The sequence below is a fragment of the Alexandromys fortis genome, unplaced genomic scaffold (assembly GCF_014885135.2).
Source record: "Alexandromys fortis isolate MF-2015 unplaced genomic scaffold, M_Fortis_MF-2015_v1.1 scaffold_20, whole genome shotgun sequence".
Taxonomy (NCBI): Eukaryota; Metazoa; Chordata; class Mammalia; order Rodentia; family Cricetidae; genus Alexandromys; species Alexandromys fortis.
The window spans coordinates 6,461,604-6,482,294 of NW_026067903.1; the positions used below are offsets into that span (position 1 = coordinate 6,461,604).

Below are 20,691 nucleotides of genomic sequence, written 5' to 3' on the forward strand. Positions count from 1 at the left end.
ATCTGCCTGCCTCGGCATCCTGAGTGCTGGTTAGGCTACCACACCTGGTATTAAAAAATGTTGGCAGGGTGGTGGTGGCGCACACTTTTAATCCCAACACTTGGGAGACAGAGGTAGGAGGATCTCTGAGTTCAAGGCCAGCCTGGTCTACAAGAGCTAGTTCCAGGACAGGCTCCAAAGCCACAGAGAAACCCTGTCTTGAAAAAAATAAAAAAAAAAGTTTTTTTAAATTTTTAAGTTATATTTTTATCAATGATTGGTGTGTGTGTGAGTGTTCACATGCCACAGCACTTTTATGAAGGTCAGAGGATAACTTGGAGTTAGTTCTCCTTAAACTATGTGGGTCCTGAGCAACTCAGGTTGGAGGATCAACATGAACATGGGTATTATTTGTATTAAGCTTTATTTAATTTGTTTTGGAGGCTTACTAATAACTCTCCATTGTATAACTTAAGGGGCCTGGTTTTCTCTTTGCCAGGAGCATCAATCAGAAACCAGGTTTTTGTTATTTTGAGAAAGGGTCTTAGTTGTAGTTAAAGAATTTTTTTACAACTCTCCCTCCTCTTTCTGTATGTGTGTTTGAGAGGGCGGGGGGAGAAAGATGTGTGAATGGAGGTAGGTATACATGGACCAGGATGTGGGAACATGGCATGTGTGTGGAGGTCAGAGGACAGCTTCCAGGTCAGTTCTCTCCTTTCACTCTGGGTGGCAGAATTTGAACTTAGTCGTTAGGCTTTATCTGGGAATGCTTTTACCCAGTCAGTCACTGGCCTCACTGTTTCTCTTTTTTGCCTCTTAAGAATAAGCAAAGCAAAGAAGAAATCAGAAGGGTTGACTCAAAGCATGGTGGACAGATGTATTCAGGTAAACAGTTTTCTCTTGTTTTGTATTTGGGCCTTCTATCTCTTGCCTTAGGTTTACTCTTAATGGCAGCAGCCTCACTTTGGACTATAAAGGTTCTATGGTATACCTAAATCACAATCAAAGAAAGGGAAAGAGGAAAAAAAGAGCAAAGGAGAGGTGAGCTAGGATAAAGATATAGGCGAGGCACTTCAGGGTGGATGTGCTCAGAGCTTCTTTCACATAGGCAGCTGTTGGTCTTTCTCAAGATAGCAGGTAGGAAGCTTGGCTTTGTGAGTGGGAAGGAGTAGAGTTCTATTTGCTTTGATGTTATCTAGGAGGGCCCTGTCCTCCAGAGGAGAACTCAGGCCTTAGCTTCTTCTCACACTAGGATGAGATTGTGGACTTCCTGACTGGAGTGCTTACTCGTGCTGAGGGACATGTGGGTTCTGAGCCTCGGGATCAGGATGCTGAAAAGAAGAAGAAGCCCCGGGACTTGGCCCGAAGAGAATTGGCCTTTGAAATTCCTGAGCGAGGAAGTCGGCCTGCTTCCCCAGCTGCCAAGCTCCCCACCTCCCCCTCGGGCTCAGAGGTAGTGTGTGCAGGGAGGAAGGTATGAAGATGTATAAATGGGTATTTCTTTATGAGGATATCTGGGAATTACTACTATAAGGGGAGATCCAGGGAGACATGCCAAGTGATGGTTGGATGCAAACCTTTGAACCTTCTATACCTAGGATCTCTCCAGTGTGTCCAGCAGCCCCACCTCTAGTCCTAAGACCAAAGTGACCACAGTGACATCTGCCCAGAAGTCCAGTCAGATTGGGACTTCCCAGCTGCTGAAAAGACATGTACAGAGAACAGAAGCTGTGCTGACCCACAAACAAGCCCAAGGTATAGTCTCCTGTCCCAGCAGCCCCAATGGGGTTCTATTGCTTGTACTTAATGTCCTGTGGCAGTTGGAAAGTATTAGATTTGCAGCTTTTTCAGTGTGAGAGGTACCCTTTCCCATATTGCTTTTAGGCAAAATCAGGTTGAAATGAATGCCAAGACTGTGTGGGACTAGGCTTTGTGTTTGTTAGTCACAGCCTTGTGTGTTGGTATGCTGGAGACACTGAGCTTATGAGATGTGTGTAGTGGCCCGACCTTTCGTTTAATTACTCATTGGAGAAGTATATATTTCGCCAACCATTCCAGTAGTCAGAGGGCTTTCCAGATGATAAGTACAGAGTGACTGATTTTATACCTCAGAGTTCAGAGTTACATGATGGGTCATCTACAAATTATGTCAGGGTTCTGCAGTTGAGCTTCAGATGAGAGTGAAAAACATTTGTATTGTTGAAATTAGGGTTTGGAGGAATCTAAAGACTATGTGAGGAGGTGTAGAAAAGGAAAATCCAGTGAATCAAGAAGGAAACATTAGTGGCTCTGTCCCTTATGTCGGTCTGTTCACCCCTCCACCCCAACGTGATCCTCTGTTCATATTCCCTTTTGCTTCTAATGGAGTCAGAGTTATCACTTAAACCCAGACGTCTTATGAGACACCACTAACAAGTGTGAGTGGGTGGATGAAGGCAACAAAAGAGGCTAGGTGCCTAGAGTCTGTGTGGATGCCCTGTGACCTAACTTTCTGAGTGGTGGAAAAGAGCCGAGTTCCTGATGTGGGATTCTCTTAGAAATTTGGTGAAGGCAGAGCTAGCAGTTTACTGAACTTCTGGGTAGCATGATTAGTGGAGTTACTAAGGTGATCTTGAAGGTTGAGTGGTGAACTGGGTTTAGGATGAGACCCAGGAGTGTCAGTGGGGACAGCAGCATCCATAAAAGCATGACTTTGGCAGAGCTGATGGGTGGATGGGAAGTGGTGGTAGTTAATATAAACAGAGCCCTCACTGCCTGTTGCCCCTATTTGCAGTTGACTTGCTCTAGTTTGTTGAGGCTTGACAGTGGCCCCATGTGGCAAGTACACAGCAGTCAGGCTCTAGATCCGTCTAGTTAAGAGAGAGCACCCACTGACTATTTTCATCTTTTCCTTGTTCCCACTCTGTTCCTCCATTCTCTAGCTGGCTATGATTCTATAATTCTTTCTGATTCATTCCAGCACAGTTTGCTGCTTTTCTGAAACAAAACATGCTGGTGAGGAAAGCTTTTCCTCCTGGCGCCTCCTCCTGTCTCTTTGGTGAGTATTGCTTTCACTTGCTCGCCCAGGCTTGCTGCTCTCCTCCCCTACCTCTCACTCTTCCCTCTCTCCACTGTTTCTTCTTTTCCTCTGTCTTCTGTCTCCAGGCTCTTTCCACCAGCTTCCCTTGCTTGTGCAGTGGCCTTTGCCTTTCTCAGTTCTTTCTGTTGGTTTCTCATGGTGCTGTTTTTTGTTTTGTTTTGTTTGCCATGCTTCTTGGTTCTGTTTCTCTTGTATGCCTGTGACCTGTAAGCTTGCATTTCCATGCCTGTGTTCTCCTGCCTTAGTTGTTTCCATTCTGCAAGCATACCAGGCACTTAGAGCTCTTTCCTTTTCCCTCTGTCTTAGGCCAGTACATTTATCCCTTCTAACTGATCTTAACTGATCGGTAATCAATTCCCTAACTGTGGCCCCATACCAAGTCATCCCCCCAACCTTCCAGGCCCAAATTCACTGGGATGCTTTCTCCCTGTCCCATCTTGTTTGCCTGTGCTAAGAAGGACTAAGGGAGGAGACTTCTGAGTGTAAAGAGTAGGAGAACTGAGAAATCCAAAAGAATAGAGAATCCAGAAAGCTTGCCTTTATACTTAGTGATCTGTTAGTGGAAGCCCATATTTCCAGACTTGGTTGTGATACAGGTCACTTCTGCCCTGTTATCTTTGGGCAGAATCTGAGATGCTGCCTCACCTAGTAGGTCTGAGAGCCACCAAGTCCAGTGCAGCTGAATGGGCTTAGAGCTATCTGAGATGCTCCAAGTTAGGTCCACAATGGATGGGAGCTGAGGTAGAAATATGAGGTGTGACCTGTACCTGGGGCATTTCTCCTGTGTGTTCCCACAAGGCTGCTTTTGGCTGGCTTGACCTATGGTATTTATAAACTTACGGAAGATCTTACCTCAACTCCATTTCTTAGTCCCCATTTCATCAGAATCTATGGAGGAAGCAGAGAAAGAGGAGCTTAGGGTCCAGCTGAAGCGGCATCATCCTTCTAGTCCTCTTCCTGGTGCAAAGCCCTCCAAGCGACCAAAGATCAAAGTGTCCCTGATCTCCCAAGGGGACACAGCTGGAGGGCCTTGTGCTCTTTCTCAAGGTGGAACGCCTGAAGGTGAGTCCTTTGTGGAGTGTTTGGTAAAGGTTGACCAGCTTTCCCAGGCACACAGTTTGGCAGGCAGCCCAACCTCTGTCAGTGTGAAGGACAACCGAAACAGAGATGGTCTGAGGTCACACATGTTGGAAAGTGGCAGTTACCTTGTCTCAACAAGAGAGACAACATAAGAGTAGTTGTGGGGCCATTTAGAACATTGCATATTTTGTCCCTTTCTGGTTCTCAGTTAAGGTAATGAGATACTCCAGAAAGCTTAAAAGATGGAAGAACTCCCAGCTCTCCTATAATAGCATAGCTAGCTGTTCTGTTTTCACTTTTTTGTAGCTGGATATTTTTCTCTGTCCTGCCCATATATCCTTCTGGGGCCTTCAGAGGTAAAACTAGATAGTTATAATTACAGTTTTCCTTAGTTATGATAAAAGATGAGTTAGATATAAAACTTTAGACTCACAAAGATAGGGTAGATATTTTCTTTAATTTTGCCAAATCCAAATAGACTATTATAATTGCAATTCTTGCTTGACAACCTGTTCTGTTATATGTAATTTTACAATGTTAAAGTTAAAACCTCCCTTTTCAATTTGACAGAAAGGAGGAAGTGATGTAGGATGTCCTGTACACTGCAAATATGTATTGCTTTTATTGGCTGATGAATAAAGCTACTTTGACATATGGCAGGGCAGAATATAGCTAGGTGGGAAATCCAAGCAGAGATACAGGTGAAGAAGGGCAAGGTCAAGAGAGATGCCAGCAAGCCACCAGAGCAGCAAGGTGCTAGAGAATAGGTAAAGCCACATGGGGTTACACAGATTCTTAGAAATGGGTTCATCTGTATGTAAGAGCTAGCCAGTAAGAAGCCTGATCCATCAGCCAAGCAATTGTAATTAATATTAAACCTCTGAATGACTATTTTATAAGTGGCTGCGGGGACCAGAAGGTGGGAAAGAAACTGGTCAAATGGGACCAGACAGGACAGAGAAAAGTATCTGGATACACTTTCCAGTCTTAAGTTTAGCCTTGGCTGTAGGGGCACATTAGAACTAACCTTTGGTCGTGGGGTTTGTTCTGCAGCTTCTGGGGGGAAACCTATCACCATGACACTGGGAGCTTCAGCGGGAGCCAAGGAACTCACTGGACTTCTCACCACCTCCAAGTGAGTCCCCCCTTTCCCTTCACTCAGTCTACAGTTCATTTGGTATTCAGGGAAGTTGAGAGATTATGGAATCTGTCAGTTATGGGCATGTGATTTTTTTTTTTCTTTCAGTGGGAGCTTTTCCTTCATTTCTGTCAGTTAGGGTTCATTTTTCCTTAGGAGATTGCCGAGCATTTACTGAGTTAAGACCACAGTTCTTTATTTTAGGCATGACTTTTAGAAGGATAAATTAAGGGCTTAGAAGCTGAAACAAACAGAAAATTCTTCCTGGCTGAATCTCTGTGGATGCTTCCTCTATGACTGTGGGCTGCTACCCTTTGGATGACAGGACTCCTTTCTTTGTTTCCAGGTCAAGTCCTTCTGAAGGTGGCGTTTTAGCCAGCGCAGCGCCACCTGTGGCTTCCAGCAGTGCCACACCCAATGCCATCCAAACCCTGCAGAGCCGCTTAGTGGCCACTTCTCCTGGCAGCGCCCTTCCAGGTATCTTGTAGCCCTTCTCATGTCCACCAGCAGTCTTTTGGATCTGCTGCTAGAAGGTGGTCTTAGACCAGGAGCTCTGGGACTGGAGCTAGAGGGAGTATCTCTGCCAGAATTAGCGTGGATGATGGTCTCTAGGAGCTGTGTCCTCTACTGTTGAGCATGGGCAATGCCTGTATTGTGATTCTTCTTCTTCTTTTTTTTTTTTTAATTTTTGATTTTTCAAGACAGGGTTTCTGTGTATAACAACCCTAGCTGTCCTGGAACTTGTTTTATAGACCAGGCTGGCCTCAAACTCAAAGAGATCGCTTGCCTCTGCCCCCCAAGTGCTGGGATTAAAGGTGTACACCACCACCACCGGACTGATTCTTCTTTTTCATACATCTGACTGAATAAAGCTGGAGGTATTGCTAACCTGGCTATTGGAAAATGAGATGTTTTTCCTGTGTTTGTCACTTAACTTTTTCTGACCGCAGTCTCATGGAAGGGCTGGTGCCTCATCCCATAGTTTAGAGCATTGCTGATTTACCTTTCCTTTAAGCAGATTTTTACTTTGAGAATGTTGGACTATGTGTAATGTGGTCAAGTATATGAATCCACTTGGCTCTAGAACCTTTCTTCTTACCTAGAAATAAAGAGGATTTAGGTTTCTGAAAAGTGGGATTGAAGCTCTCAGCTGTTCCTAATGCCATTCAAAATGCAGAACTACTGGCTTGGAACAAGTTGATTGTGCAGAGCAAATCCAAGGCAGTGTCTGGCATGCATCTCTCCTTGTGTGGTATCTACTGTGTCTGCTCAGGAGACTCTCCTGGTTTCTTTATGAGGGCAGGAAAGTGTCTTTGGACAAGTGTAAGTTGTTGGTGAGGGTGAAAGTGTGGCTGCTTTTGGATGATATGTACAAGTGACTGACCTCTGCTGTTACCTGTCTTGTCCTCTCCTAGGGGCCACTTCAGCCAGCAGCCTCCTCCAAGGCCTCAGCTTCAGCTTACAGGATATTAGCAAGACCTCTGGCCTCCCAGGAAGTCCCTCTCCAGGGCCAGCCCCACAGGTATATCATCTGCTGTGTTGAGCAGTGTGGAATTAGGACTCCTTAATTTTGTCAGGGAGATTATATATGGGGTCAGTGGGTTGAGGACAAAGACCCTTTTAAATATTCAGCCAAAAAGTTACCAAACGTTAAAATCTATGATTTACTATATGGCCTTGGGTGAGATTCCTGACCTCTCTGACTTGTTTCTTAATCTATAAAATAGGCTAAAGATATTAGCTCCCTCATATATTTGTGATGATTAAAGATGATAATATGCAGAATTCCTGGAAGAGTACCTTAACATGTGGTAGACACTGTGCGTGTTAGCTTTTAATAATAGCTGTGGGCCCTCCAGGCTCTAACGTTGCTGTTGGGTGGTAACTTCTAATCATCTTGTGTGTCCAATAGGCCACCGGTGTGAAATTGCCAACCCCCATGCAGAGTCTGGGTGCCATCACCACAGGCACGAGCACCATTGTCCGCACCATTCCTGTAGCTACCACTCTCTCCTCCTTGGGTGCCACTCCTGGTGGGAAGCCTACTGCTATCCACCAGCTGCTGACCAATGGGGGCCTCGCTAAGTTGGCAAGCAGCCTACCCGGCTTGGCTCAGATTTCTAACCAAGCATCAGGTAAGTCTCATGAAAATAGTGGGGACTTCAGATCTGGGCTTTTCCATTGCACTTTACTGGCCATCTCACATAGGGAAGGTGTAAACCCAGCCCTGCATGGTCCTGACCTGGTTTCTTGGATTCAGCTCTGTTCGGCCAGCCCCCAGAGAGGTCTAGAGAACACAGGAAGTTTCCTCCTTGCTGCCTTTCAAATTGACTGATGGGGTAAACCTGCCCACCCAGGAAGGAAACAAAGAGGATGTTTTATATGGAAAGACATTGTTACCTGAAAGAGGCTATGAATCCTGTGTCTTCCTGTCTTTGTCTGTCTCTTACTTAGGCTTAAAGGTCCCCACCACCATTACTCTGACACTCCGAGGCCAGCCAAGCAGAATCACCACGCTAAGCCCTATAGGTTCAGGATCAGTACCATCCGAGGAGCCCACCTCCCAGATGCTACCCTCTAGCTCACAGGTGAGTTGGCTTGCACAGACCAGGAAGTGAGCTCTAATCCTAGGTAAATTTGGAGCCAGCCAAAGGATTGACCATAGCTGCCATTGAACTAAATTTGTTGACAGAGCAGATTCAAATTTGAGCCCTCAGGCTTATAGCTTTATCACTTTGATCAACGCAGGACCTCTTTGAGTCTCCTTATCTGTAAAACTAGCTATTGTGGGGATTGAGTTTGTGGACACTCAAGTATGGCTGCTGCTGGGGTATAATGTTTTTGTGTATTTGCCTCTTCTTCCTTTTCTCCTTCCACTGTTGGTTTCCTCATCCAGAGCTTGTGAATAGGGGCTGAATTTCAAACATTGTGTTTTTTAAGCTGTCTTGGGGCTATAAGTAGGTTTTTTAGGGTTTACCTAGGAAGTACCATCAGTGTCTCTTAGTTGATTTCCATTATGTCTTTTAAAAAAAAAATTATTATTTATTATTTTATGCGCATTGATGTTTTGCCTGCATGTATGTCTTTGTGAGGATGACAGAACCCCTGGAACTGGAGTTACACACAATTTTGAGCTGTCATATGGGTGCTGGGAATTGAACCCAGGCCCTCTGGAAAAGCAGTCAGTGCTCTTAACCACTGAGCCATCTCTCCAGCCCCCATTATGTCTTTTTAAAGTAAAATAAATGCTCCTAATCTAAAAATGTTATCTGAGGAAACATTCAAACATAGGAGTCCAAGCAAAAATAGTCCTGGTTTAACATTGTATTCTTCGCCGGTAGCTCAGTTCAACCAGGCCTTCAGCATTTGAGCAAGGAGCTGTATAGGTTACTTATCTGCAGGTGAGCCCAGGCTCTGTCCTTCCACCAGACCAACATGGCTGGGCACAGGAGCTTGTCTAGTTAGGTCTCTTGCTGTAAAGAGACAGCATGACTATGGCAACTCTTAAAGGAAAACATTTAATTGGGGCTGACTTAAAGTTTCAGTGGTTTCATCGTTATTGTTATGGTAGGGACATGGCATCTTGCATGCAGACATGGTGCTGAAGGAGCTGAAAGTTCTACATCTTGATCTACAGGCAGCAGGAGAAACTATGTGCTACACTAGGCATAGCTTTGAGCATAGGAGACTGCCAAGCCCACCACAGTGACACACTTATTCCAACAAGGCCACACCTCCTAATAGTGCCACTCCCCATGGGGACCATTTTATTTCAAACCAGCACAGTACTACTGAGGTACCCTACAGTTCCCAAGCCATTCTCTAAGCCCTTCTGTCTATTTGCTTTTAAGTGCTATGCAGAGACCAGAGCCTGACATACATGGACATCTATCTAGTTACCCTTTTTTGACAGAGTTTGAAAGTGCTTTTCTTTCTTCCCTTTTTTTTTTAAACATCATTTGTGTGTGAGTTCATGCTCATGCCATGGTGCATGTTTTGGAGATCAGAGGACTATCTATCTCCTACATGGACCATGTGGGTTCTACCATGTGGATTCTGGGGACCAAACAGGTTATCAGACCTAGTGGCAAGATCCTTTATTTACCCACTGACCTGCCCCGTGGCCTATTGGAATTTTTTTTGTTTATATTGTTTGTTTGTTTGTTTTGTTTTTTGCTTTTTGAGACAGGTTTCTCTGTTTAGCCCTGGGTGTTCTGGAACTCTCAGGTCTCCAACTCAGAGATCTGCCTTCTTTTGCCTCCCAAATGCTGGAATTAAAGGGTTGTACCTCCGCTGCCTGGCTATTGGCCTAGTGTTTTAAGATTTCTTTTTTTTTTTTAATATTTATTTTATTTATTATGTATACAATATTCTGTCTGTGTGTATGCCTGCAGGCCAGAAGAGGGCACCAGACCGGATTACAGATGGTTGTGAGCCACCATGTGGTTGCTGTGAATTGAACTCAGGACCTTTGGAAGAGCAGGCAATGCTCTTAACCACTGAGCCATCTCTCCAGCCCTGGCCTAGTGTTTTTAATCTTTTTTTTTTCAATTACAAAATAATTATGCTTACTTTAAATTATTGGAACATTACAGGAATAATGTAATTTAGAAAATGTTTAAATTTCTCATGTTGCTGTTCTTAGAGATAGCTTGATAGAAAATTTTCTAGATTTCTCTGAGTTAGGGTTCACTGTATAGCTAGCTCTAGCTGACCTGTAACTTGATTCTGTAGACTAGGCTGAGATCATCCATATCTGCTAGAATTACACCAAGCCATTTTTGGTTGATTTGCCTATGTAAGGGCAGCATAGGGTTCTTTTTATTTGTCCCTCTTCATTTCTGTGCTTGTTTGTTTTGTTCATTTGTTTTTAGAGACAAGGTTTCTCTGTAACTTTGACTGTCCTGGAACTTACTCTATAGACCAAGCTGGCCTTGAACTCACAGAGTTCTGGCTGCCTCTACCTCTTGAGTGCTGGGTTAAGGTGTGTGCCACTACTGCCCAGCTTTCATTTGTTTTTGAGGCAGGGTTTCACTGTGTAGGAAGACTTTCAATCCTTATCCTCAGCCTTGCAAATACTGTTACCACAGGCATACACCACCATGCTCAGCTGTAATTTTTTTTTCATACCCATTGAAGGAAAGGATAAGTCTGTTTATCCTTAAAAATGCATTTGAAGGGGATTGGGCTCAGCGGTTAAGAGAACTGACTGTTCTCTTAGACGACCCAAGTTCAATTCCCAGCAACCACATGCTGGCTCATGACCATCTGAAATGAGATCTGATGTGTGATGCAGGCAGACACACAGACAGAATATTGTATACATAATAAATAAATATTCTTTAAAAATAGCTTTCCTAATATTCAACTGTCTGAATTCCAGAGTCAGTGGTTTATTCAGTATGTCCTATTTGTTTCTTTTGGCTGTTGTTGTCTGGTGTATTTCTTGGAGATAGGGTCTTATTGCATAGTCCAGGGTGGCTTTAAACTTTAATCTTCTTGGCTTTAACGCTCAGATGCTAGGATTGCATACAGCAACTATCTCATCTTATTTTTCTTCAGTTTTGTCCTGTTTTGTTTGTGATGGGGTCTCCTGTGTTGTTTAGACAGATCTCAGATGTGCAGTGTCTTCCAAGTGCCAGGATTAGAAGGCCTGTGCCACCATGCCGTCTTTTGCTGTTTCCTACATCCCCTTGTTAGTTTTATTATATACAAAGGAAATAGGAGATAAGACCCTCTTAAAGGAGAACATGCTGAGAAAAGAAGAGCCTACTATTTTAAGAGGAGTAGCATGCCCTTTTGATTAGCTTCTATTTCACTTGAGATTTTAACTCCATTTATTGTTAGCCTATAGGTAGGTGTGTGTGTGTGTGTTTGCTTGCTTGCTTCTACCTCGTGTGTGTGTGTGTGTGTGTGTGTGTGTGTGTGTGTGTGTGCGTGTGTGTGCGTACGTGTACTGTTACTGACCAGTTTTATAAGAGATCATGTCAGTCCTTCATGGAGTCCCTGCTTCTTTAAAATCAGGACAGTCAACTCCTGTGTGCAGCCCTGTTTTGGGTCTGTATAAGCAAGTAGGAAGTGGATTTTCTGAGTTTATCAGACCCTTCTTCATCCTCCCCCTTACAAGTTCTTCACCTTCTCTGTGGTCCTGGGATTTTTGATAGTGTGAAGTGTAGAAACGTGGTAGGCTTGTTGAAAAAATGCTGTCCTTCCACCTGGCCTCCCTCTTCCCAGACTGAAAGCTTCAGCAGTCTGGTACCTTTAATTCTGTCTAGTCACTCACCTGTTCTCTGCATTCCTCTCCTTCCTTGGTTGTGATGAATGCTACTAAGAGCTGATGATTGTGAGTTGAGCATGGATTATACTATTGATGGTTTGTGCAGTTATCTCCCTTAATCCTCGTAGCAATCCTGGGAAGCAGGTGTTGCCGTCTTTGTCCACAGGTGAGGAAAAGGAAGCTCAGAGCCTGAGAGCTAGTGAGCCCCTTGCCCTAAGGAGTAGCCAGATGAGCATGACACAAGAGGGTCTTTGTCTTGTGTGTTTTCTTTCCTATTGATCACTACATTGGATTGAGCTTTAGGAGTGAGATGATTGGATCAGAGGAGTGGTTTAGCCTGGCCAAACTTTAACCCTTTTTCACCCTTCTGCCTCACAGCGCCTGCCTCCAGCACCCTGACTACGCCAGCAATATGTCCTTACCAGGTTGGTGACCGCTGCCTCAAGGTGAACGGTGTGGTCCTGCTGAGCCATCTGAGTGTCTGAAGACATCCTTAAGACAGTCGTTTTCACCTCTCTACCAGCTGTCTTTTGGGTTGGGCCTCTGGGTCTCGAGAAGGCATTAGGCCAGGTGGTAACAGTGCCAGCAAGGGGAGCACTATCCAGGGCCGGCAGGTTGGTTCCTGGAATCCCAGCAGGACTCGCCATGTATGGATTATTGGCATTTCCTCCCCAATACTAATGTAATTTGACCCCGGTGTCAGTATAGAAATGCTCACTGCAGTTTTATGTGAAGGCAGGGAGAACTGGGCTGTCAGCTTTGAGTCCTTTAGCTGCTGGGGAAGTGAGGAACGGTGGTTACCAGGCCCCTTTCTCTTCTTCACTATGCTTTATGCACTTCCTGTACCAGAAAGTCTGTAGGTCCCAAGACAGAAAGTGAGGGATGGAGCAGCCAGATGAAATGATTGGCAAGACACCCACAAACCCTATGCTGCTGACAGTTGGACTTGGGTCTCTGCCTGACACTTGAGGACACTTGAAGATTAGCAAGTAAAAGGGAAAACCTGAATCCCTGAGAATCCTCTCTGGTGCCTGGGGATGGAGCAAGTTGACCAGCTACCCTGTTGTCACTGCTGTTGTAGGAGGCTTGGGGGGGTAGGACAGTGAAGAGTTTTGTTTCCTTTCCTTAGAACTTTGACTTTCTGCTGAGAAGTGGGTTGTGGTGACTACTGTGTGAAGCTCTGGTGCCAGCCTGAGCCTTGCAGATCATGGTCTCTGCTGATGTGGGCACTAAAGATAGAGCTGAGTCTTTCGTTTCTAAAATGACACTGTATAGAAGTAACTTGGAGCTTGACTCTTGAGTTTCTGTTCCAGAGCAGGCTCCTTTCCATTTCATACTTAGAAAGTTTCCGTCAAGTGAGAATAAAGCAACTCAAATGTGATTTTGTTCACAGGGCCTCCCCTGTAATCTGAGTGGAGCCTGTAGTGTTGAGGAGCCTCAGGCAATTCAGGTCAGACATATGATAGGAGTAGAGAGTGGTCTCCAAACTCCACACCCTCGCCTTGGCTGTGGAGCTGCACTTGCAGGGCTTCACAGAGTGGGGCTGTATTCTGAAATTCAGAAGGCGTTGAGTGAATTTGAGAAGGTATGAAATCTGGAAGAAGCCTCCAGTGCTGGGGCTTTATTAGCTTCATAGTTCAGAGCATATAACCACCAAAAAAGAGAGGATAAGACTATGGGGCTCTGTGAAACTTTGAGGGATCATTTAGGTTGGCAGGGGGCCCTGAAGCAGCCCTTTGTGACTTAGGAGAACAGCTTGAACAACACTGGAGGGGCTGCTCCTGAAAGATGCTGTCCCTGTGTTCTGGAACCAAAGAAAACTTGTATCCTGCTTTGGTGGTGAATCTATGTACATCCCATGGGTGACTTCTGAGGCATGGCCTATATACCTTGAAGAACTGCAAAACTGAGGAAGGGGAGCTACAACACACTGACCTTCACCTTGAGGGACTGACCGACAAGGAAGTGGCTGGAGTCTGTAGATCACATTCCTCAGATCCCATTCAAACCACACTACTTGGAATGTGGAAAGACACTTGACCTTACCCATCTTGTGGCAGACTTGAGGGCATAGCCTCAGAAGGTAATACTCTTATGGAGTATGTAGAAGGATCAGGAAGGCTTTAAATTCTTGGGCAAGAGATGTATTGTAAATGCCCTGTGGAAGATGTCTGTGGCTTTCAGAAGAGGTCACAGGGATAGAGACTTGTCCACCTTTGGTTGTATCACTATAATAATTTGGGGGTGGATGAATTCAAAGAAGTGAGCCATCGTGACGATTCTGATCTTACATTAGCAAAAAGAATAAAAAAAAACAAAACAACCAACTTAGTGTTGCTTTACCTTGTTTTCATTTGATTTTGCATGCTTTGGAAATTGCCTGTGTAGTGGAGACAGACGAGAGAGAGAGAGAGAGAGAGAGAGAGAGAGAGAGAGAGAGAGAGAGAGAGAGAGAGAGAGNGAGAGAGAGAGAGAGAGAGAGAGAGAGATGGTACTTGAGGTTATCTTGGTGCTGTCAGATGCTGAGGCCTAGGCACTGTAATTCTTAAGAAACATCAAAACAGCCGGGCGGTGGTGGTGCACACCTTTTTCCCAGCACATGGGAGGCAGAGGCAGGCGAATCTCTTGAGTTTGAGGCCAGCCTGGTCTACAGATCTAGTACTGTTACACAGAGACAAAAACAGGTTTCATGTAGTTTAGGCAGGCCTCATATTCACTGTAGCTGAACTGGCCTTTAACTCACTATTCTTCTGCTTGTGCCTCCTGAATGCTGGGATTACAGGCATCTACTGCCACACCCAGCTGTCATTCCCTTTATAGATGAGGAAGATGTGTGAGCTGATGCCTGTCCTGGGTTCTGAGATGGAAAGCAGCCTAGGAAGTATGGAGAATGTGTCCTTTTCAGTTTTCCCATCATTTTGCTTTAGCGGAGCACTCACTAGACCTCAGTCTACACACAGAGTCCCTCACTGTTGGTCCTAGCAGACAATTGGCATCCTAAGTGCCCTTTGACCCTGAAATAAGGACTTAAAGGTAGACAAGTGGATTCTAACCTTCAGCTTGTGTATCTGTAGCAAGGAGGGCCTCCTCCACCCCTTTTATCTTTAGATTCTTCTAGTCTTCATCTCAGAACCCAGAACAGACCACACACACTTCTTCCCCCCTTAAAGGAAGCCAGTTCAGCTGTATAGTGACTCTCAGGCCTGCCTTGGCATTGGTACCCCTGTGGTGAGCTCTAGTAGACTGATTGGAACCTTTGACACACATTAAACTATCCTTCGCAAAGCTGATTATATTTTCCCTCTCACTTTTACCTCTTAGGATCACTGAATCTGCTGCTGCTGCATCAGATGAAAGTTGAGGCTGTGATACAGTTAAGACGAAACGAGTCTTTGTTACTTTTCCTCTCCTTTTCTGGTAGTTGGACTCAAAACTACCTCCAGTGGGCATTCTTCACCTCCCAACTCCTTGTTTTGAGACTGGTTCTTACTCTAGCCCAGGTTGGCTAGGAACTCACTTAACCCATAGCCCAGGCCAGTGTTGAGCTCCAAGCAATCTTCCTGCCTCAGTCTCCTGAGTACCAAGATTATAGGTATGACCCTGAGTCTGACTTTAGAAAACATCTTACAGACTGGGCGCCTTGGTGCTTACCTTGTGGTTTTTGTTTTCAGGATTTGGTTGGTTGGTTTTTTTTTTTTTTTTTTTTTTTTTTTTTTTTTTTTTTTTTTTTTTTTTTTTTTTTTTGAAACAGGGTTTCTCTGTGTAACAGCCCTGGCTGTTCTGGAACTAGCTCTTGTAGACCAGGCTGGCCTCAAACTCACAGAGATCTGCCTATCTCTGCTTCCTGAGTGCGGGGATTAAAGGTGTGTGCCATCAAACCGCTCAAAATGGATTTGGTTGCTTTTTATCTTTTAACTATTTTACTTTGTGTGTATGAATGTTTTGTCTGCATACCATGTATGTATATATTTGTGTCTGTTGGAATCCCTGGAACTGGTATTACAGACACCATGTGGGTGCTGGAAATTGAATCCAGGATCTTCTGCAAGATCAACTTGTATATGCTCTTAACTGCTGGGTCATCTCTCCATTCCCCCCAGATTAATTTTTTTTCCTGTTGTCATAGAACTGCCCAGCACAGACTGCTTAGTGGATTCCTATCTCTCAGTTCTAATTCCAAACAGCCCAATTGACCTGAGCCTACTTAGGAGCTGGTTCTTATCCCACTCACTCCATAATCCAGTAAGTCATGCAGTTCATATCACTGTCTTTCTAAAAGAATCGAGAAACATCAGCTATTGTCTGTTTTGCTGTGTGTATGCTTCAAGACTGATAGGGCCCATGTGGCCTCACCAAATTTCCCTCCACTGCTTGCATTGAACCTGACTAGTATACCAAAATGAGGAAATTAAGGACTGGGGAGGATGACTCAGAGGGTAAAAGTGCTAGTTCATTAGCCTGATGACCCACCCAAGCCTGCTTCCCTGAAACCCACTTAAAAAGCTGGATTGGTTGCATGCATCTGTAATCTCAGCACTACAGGAAGGTAGAAAGCGGAAACAGCTCCCTGGAAGTTTGTGGGCCAGCTAGCCTGACATTCACAGTGCCGCTGCAGAAACAGGAGACCTGCCTCAACAAAGTAGAAAGGAAGAACCAGCTCCCCAAAGCTGTCCTCTGACCTCCACTATTGTGCTGCGGCATACCACGCACATACAGTTTTCTTTTTTAATGAGCAAATTTTGGTTTATTATGTGTGTGGTTCTCTGTCACTGTATTCTTGCAGCCACAGTCAAGGCATAACTTCCTCTGCACAGGGTTCTTTTTTTTTTTTACTTTATTTTATGTGCATTGGTGCAAAGGTGTCATATAAGATGCCCTGGAAATGGAGTTACAGACAGTATGTGGGTGCTGGGGATTGAACCCAGATCCTCTGGAAGAACAGCCAGTGCTCTTAACCACTGAGCCATCTCTCCAGCCCCTGCACAGGGTTCTTGTCCTACCCTTTTATTTTTTTTAATTTATTATGTATACAATGTTCTGTCTGTCTGTATGCCTGCAGGCCAGAAGAGGGCTCCAGATCTCATTATAGATGGTTGTGAGCCACCATGCGGTTGCTGGGAATTAAACTCAGGACCTTTGGAAGAACAGGCAATGCTCTTGACCTCTGAGCCATCTCTCCAGCCCCTTGTCCTCCCCATTAATGTCACTGCCCATCTTATCCCATAGCAACCACTGATCCCTTCTACAGCTCTGTAAATGGAATAATATATAAATAGAGCCGTACATTACATGACCTTTGAGTTGTCTCTTTTTTTCCCCTTGGTTTAATCCCTTTGATGTCTATCCAAGTTGTGTGTGGGTTTAATATAGTTCATTCCTCTTATTGCTGAGTAGTAGTCATCGTGTGGGTATGCCACAGCTTAAGCATTAGCCTGTTGAGAGACCCTTGTTTCCTTTTGTTTTTGAAACCAGAGCATGTAGCTTAAGTTCAGTCATTGAAATTTTCAAGATTAACTGGATGCTGCAGCAGCTGTCCCTTGGTTTTATCTGCTGTTCCTTCTCAGAATCCATGTTTGAATATGCATTAGGTGATTTTTTGGATTTGTCCAGTCCCAGTGTGCTGTCTCTTGGTTTTCACACCCCATTTACACTTTCGTGAGCCACATCTGTTACAGGTCCACTTCTGAAGACAGAGGGCCTTAGAGCTAGAGCGGCAACACAGTTATTTGCATGTTCCAAAATACAATGTTCCCTCCGTTATCTTGCTTCTGCATCTGCACCAAGTGGTTGTATGCAAGTTTTCATGTGGACATTTGTTGTCACTTGGGGGTAAATGTCCAGAAGTGTGGATCCTGTGGTAAAGTTTTAGCTCTTAGCTTCTCTAGACCAGCTGCGACAGTGTGCGTTCCCAGCAGCGGTGTATGAGAGAGCTGCTGTCTTATCCTCACTACTACCTGTGCCTTTTATATCGTCAGTCTAACGACATACCGGTGATGGCTCATGTGGTCTTTGATTTATTGAGTCTTGGGATGTGGTCCACTTTGTCCAGTGCTCTGACACTTACGGAATGTGTATTCTGATGCTGTTAGATTCTGTAAGATGTCAGTAAAATTCTGCTCACAGTCACCTTCTTAAGTATCTTTGGTGGTATTCTGCCATGTTTTGTCAGGATAGTGTCGAAATCTCCAACTATAATCTGTTTTGCAGTTCTGTTCTTTGGTACAAATGCATTTAGGAATCCTTTGTCTTTTTCGTGGGTTGACCTGTTTATCATTGTGTAATGTCCCTATCCCTGTCTGAAGTCTGTCTTAATCTTTCTGTGACTTCTGTCTCTCTCCACCCCCACCCCCAGGGCCTGTACACCCTGGGGTGCACTCAGTCCCTTGGCTTTCTTTTGATTAGCGTTTGTATCCTTTTTTCCATTCTTTGTTTTAAACTCACCTGTATGATTATATGAAATGTGAACGTCTACTGGACTGACTGCGTTTAGCATGTGATTTTCCCTCTGACAATCTTTCAATTGGTACCTTTAGACTGTTTCCATTACATATAATTATAGATATGTCAGGGCTTCAGTCTGCCCTTTTAGTTCCTGTTTTCTGTTGTATTTGTTTTCTTTTTTCCTGCCATTGTGGGTTTCTTGAACATTTTTTTTAGAATGCAGTTTGATTGGCCTATAGTGTCTTTGTGTGTATCTCCCTATCCAGCCTTTTTGATGTGTGCTCTGAGGTGTTACATTATATGGCATAGCTTGTTTATGGTGCTGAAAGTCCAGCCAGGGCCTAGCATACAAATTGAGTCCTCCTCCATAAACTCCCCCCCATCAAAAAAAGTTCAATTGAGCAAACATTTAAAACTAACAGATATTAGCTAGTAACACTATACTGCTTTTGTTTAATAGGCAGAGCAGTCCATGTCTCTGGTAAGTAGAATTAATAGGAGAAGCCACCAGTGCTACTGATGGCTCTGATGGAGTGAAGACTCACAATGCATAGTTGCTGAACGGTCTGTGTCATTAGCACTTTACTCAGAATGTCTCTTCCGATGGTCATGATAGGGCTTCTGGCAACTCGTTAGTAATGTCTGATGGAATGAATTCTTCCTAGCACTCAGACTCTCCAAGGTAAAAAGAGAAAGTGATACAGGGTCCTGTGGGAAATCTGGGGCAGTTTTAGGATTTGATTTGGGAGAAGCAAGCTGTCAAAAATTGCTGTAAAATTTCACTTAAGATCATGAGTTCCTGAAAAACAATCTCATTTGACTAAAGGGACAGTGAAACACCCAGGAGTTGGTTCTAGAGATACAGTTTACTGGTGAGTTTTATGGCACCAAGCTAAATAGCCAAGGGTCATTTTAGAAGAGGGAACCCCAGTTGAGAAAATGCTCCTATGATTGGCCTGTGGGTAAGCCTGTCATGTATTTTCTTGTGATTGATGTGGGTAGTGCTACCTCTCAGCAGGTGGTCCCGAGTTCTCTAACAAAGCAAGCCAGTAAGCAGCACCATCTATGAATGCTATATGAGGCAGGTCCCTGCCCTGTTTGAGTTCCTGTCCTGGCTTCCCTCAGTGATGCAGTGTGACCTGCGAGTTGTAAGACGAAATAAAGCCTCTCTATCCCCAATTGTTCATAGTCCCATGTTTAGCGCAGCAATCAAATCTTCCACTAACTAAAACATTTGGCATTGGCCTCACACCTACTAAGCAGTCTACCATTGAGCTATATTCTCAGCCCTGGAAGAATTTGTGTGTGGTTCCGGACATTGAGCTCAGGGCTTCGGTCTTGCTAGACAAACACTGACATTGAGCAGCATGTTTATTTTGAGGTAGCTTGGCTAAGTTGCCCAGTTAGAGTAACTAGACTTTGTTCTGGTTCTGAGAACGGCCCAATTTGAGAACTATTTGCACAATTAGACAACAGGATATTTGGGGTTTTCAGAGTTTCATTTTCTGTGTTGAAGCATTTTGCCTCCATTTATGCATGTGTGTATGTGTAGCCAGGGGACCAGAGGAGGGCGTCAGGTCCCCTGGAACTGGAGTTACAGTTGTAAACGGCCATGCGGTTGCTGGGAACCAAGCCCAGCAAGTGTTCTAACTGCTGAGCCAGCCCCACTACTAAGCACTGTTAAGTTGACCTGGTTAAGGTTTTTTCCTTTTAGCCTTCTAGTATCATATTCTTATATAAAATACATAAACTCAAAACTTTTGCTTCAGCATTTTGTCAGATTGCCTGAAGGCAAGGCTGTGAGACATTTCTTGATTAATGATTGATGTGGGAGGGCACAGCCCACTGTTGGTGGTGCCACCCCTGGGCAGGAGGTCCTGGGTTGTATAGGAAAACAAGCCAGTAAGCATCCTCCGCCATGGCCTTTCCTTCAGTTTCTGCCTTCATGCTCCTCTTTAGTTCCTGCCTCAAGATTCCCTCATTGATGGGCTGTTGGTCAAGATGAGTAAGCCAGTAAACCCTATCCTCCCCCACTTGCTTTGGTCATAGTCTTTATCACATAGAAAACAATCTAGGGCAGTCAGTCTGGGCTCCATAATCAATTCCAGACCCTGTCTTCAAAACAGAGCAACAACAAAAACCCACATTGCTGGGGCTGGAGAGATGGCTCAGCAATTAGAAGCACGTGCTGCTCTTGCAGAGGACCTGGCTTCAGTTCCCAGCACTCACGTGGTGGCTCACAACCATCACAACAACTCCAGTTCCAGGGGATCTGTCCTACCTTCTGATCCCTGTAGACACCGTGCACACATGTCATGTATATACATACATGCAGGCAAAAAAAGTGATAAATACATCTAATAAAAATTTTTAAATGTTTTTCTTCTAGACAGGGTCTCTGTGTAATAGAACTCTATTTGTAGATCAGGCTGACCTTGAACTCAGTGATCTGACTGCCTCTGCCTCTCTTGACGGCTGGGTAAAAGAAGTTTTTTGCACCTTGAAAGTTAGAAATTTAATTTGCTTAGTTGGGGAATTTCAGAAGTATTAAATTATGTAAGCTTATCTCTAAGGCAGGGAGGCATCTAGCCTCAGGAGGCAGATGGGTCTCTGTGAGTTTGAGACCAGCCTGGTCTACAGCTACAGAGCTGTATATCCAGGGCTACACAGAGAAACCTGTCTCAAAAAAAAAAAAAA

The 20,691-nt window shown here is 44.5% G+C and overlaps 1 protein-coding gene across 12 annotated transcripts in view; it reads left to right on the top strand.

Annotated features, from left to right (window-relative positions):
* The window catches only part of Kansl3 (KAT8 regulatory NSL complex subunit 3), a 35,329-nt gene extending 21,445 nt beyond the window's left edge, over positions 1-13,884 (top strand). For 9 of the 12 annotated variants that reach the window (XM_050134635.1, XM_050134639.1, XM_050134637.1 and 6 more), the window contains 10 exons: positions 801-864; positions 1,232-1,432; positions 1,578-1,734; positions 3,929-4,120; positions 5,192-5,273; positions 5,623-5,753; positions 6,692-6,798; positions 7,189-7,411; positions 7,731-7,864; positions 11,932-13,884. In XM_050134635.1, coding sequence (XP_049990592.1) covers positions 801-864; positions 1,232-1,432; positions 1,578-1,734; positions 3,929-4,120; positions 5,192-5,273; positions 5,623-5,753; positions 6,692-6,798; positions 7,189-7,411; positions 7,731-7,864; positions 11,932-11,952 — 1,312 coding nt within the window. In that variant the 3' untranslated portion in view covers positions 11,953-13,884. Of the gene's footprint in view, positions 1-800; positions 865-1,231; positions 1,433-1,577; positions 1,735-2,938; positions 3,017-3,928; positions 4,121-5,191; positions 5,274-5,622; positions 5,754-6,691; positions 6,799-7,188; positions 7,412-7,730; positions 7,865-11,931 lie in introns of all 12 variants that reach the window. The other 3 variants (XM_050134647.1, XM_050134638.1, XM_050134640.1) reach the window with 3 other exon arrangements.
* Positions 13,885-20,691: the final 6,807 nt, after the last annotated feature.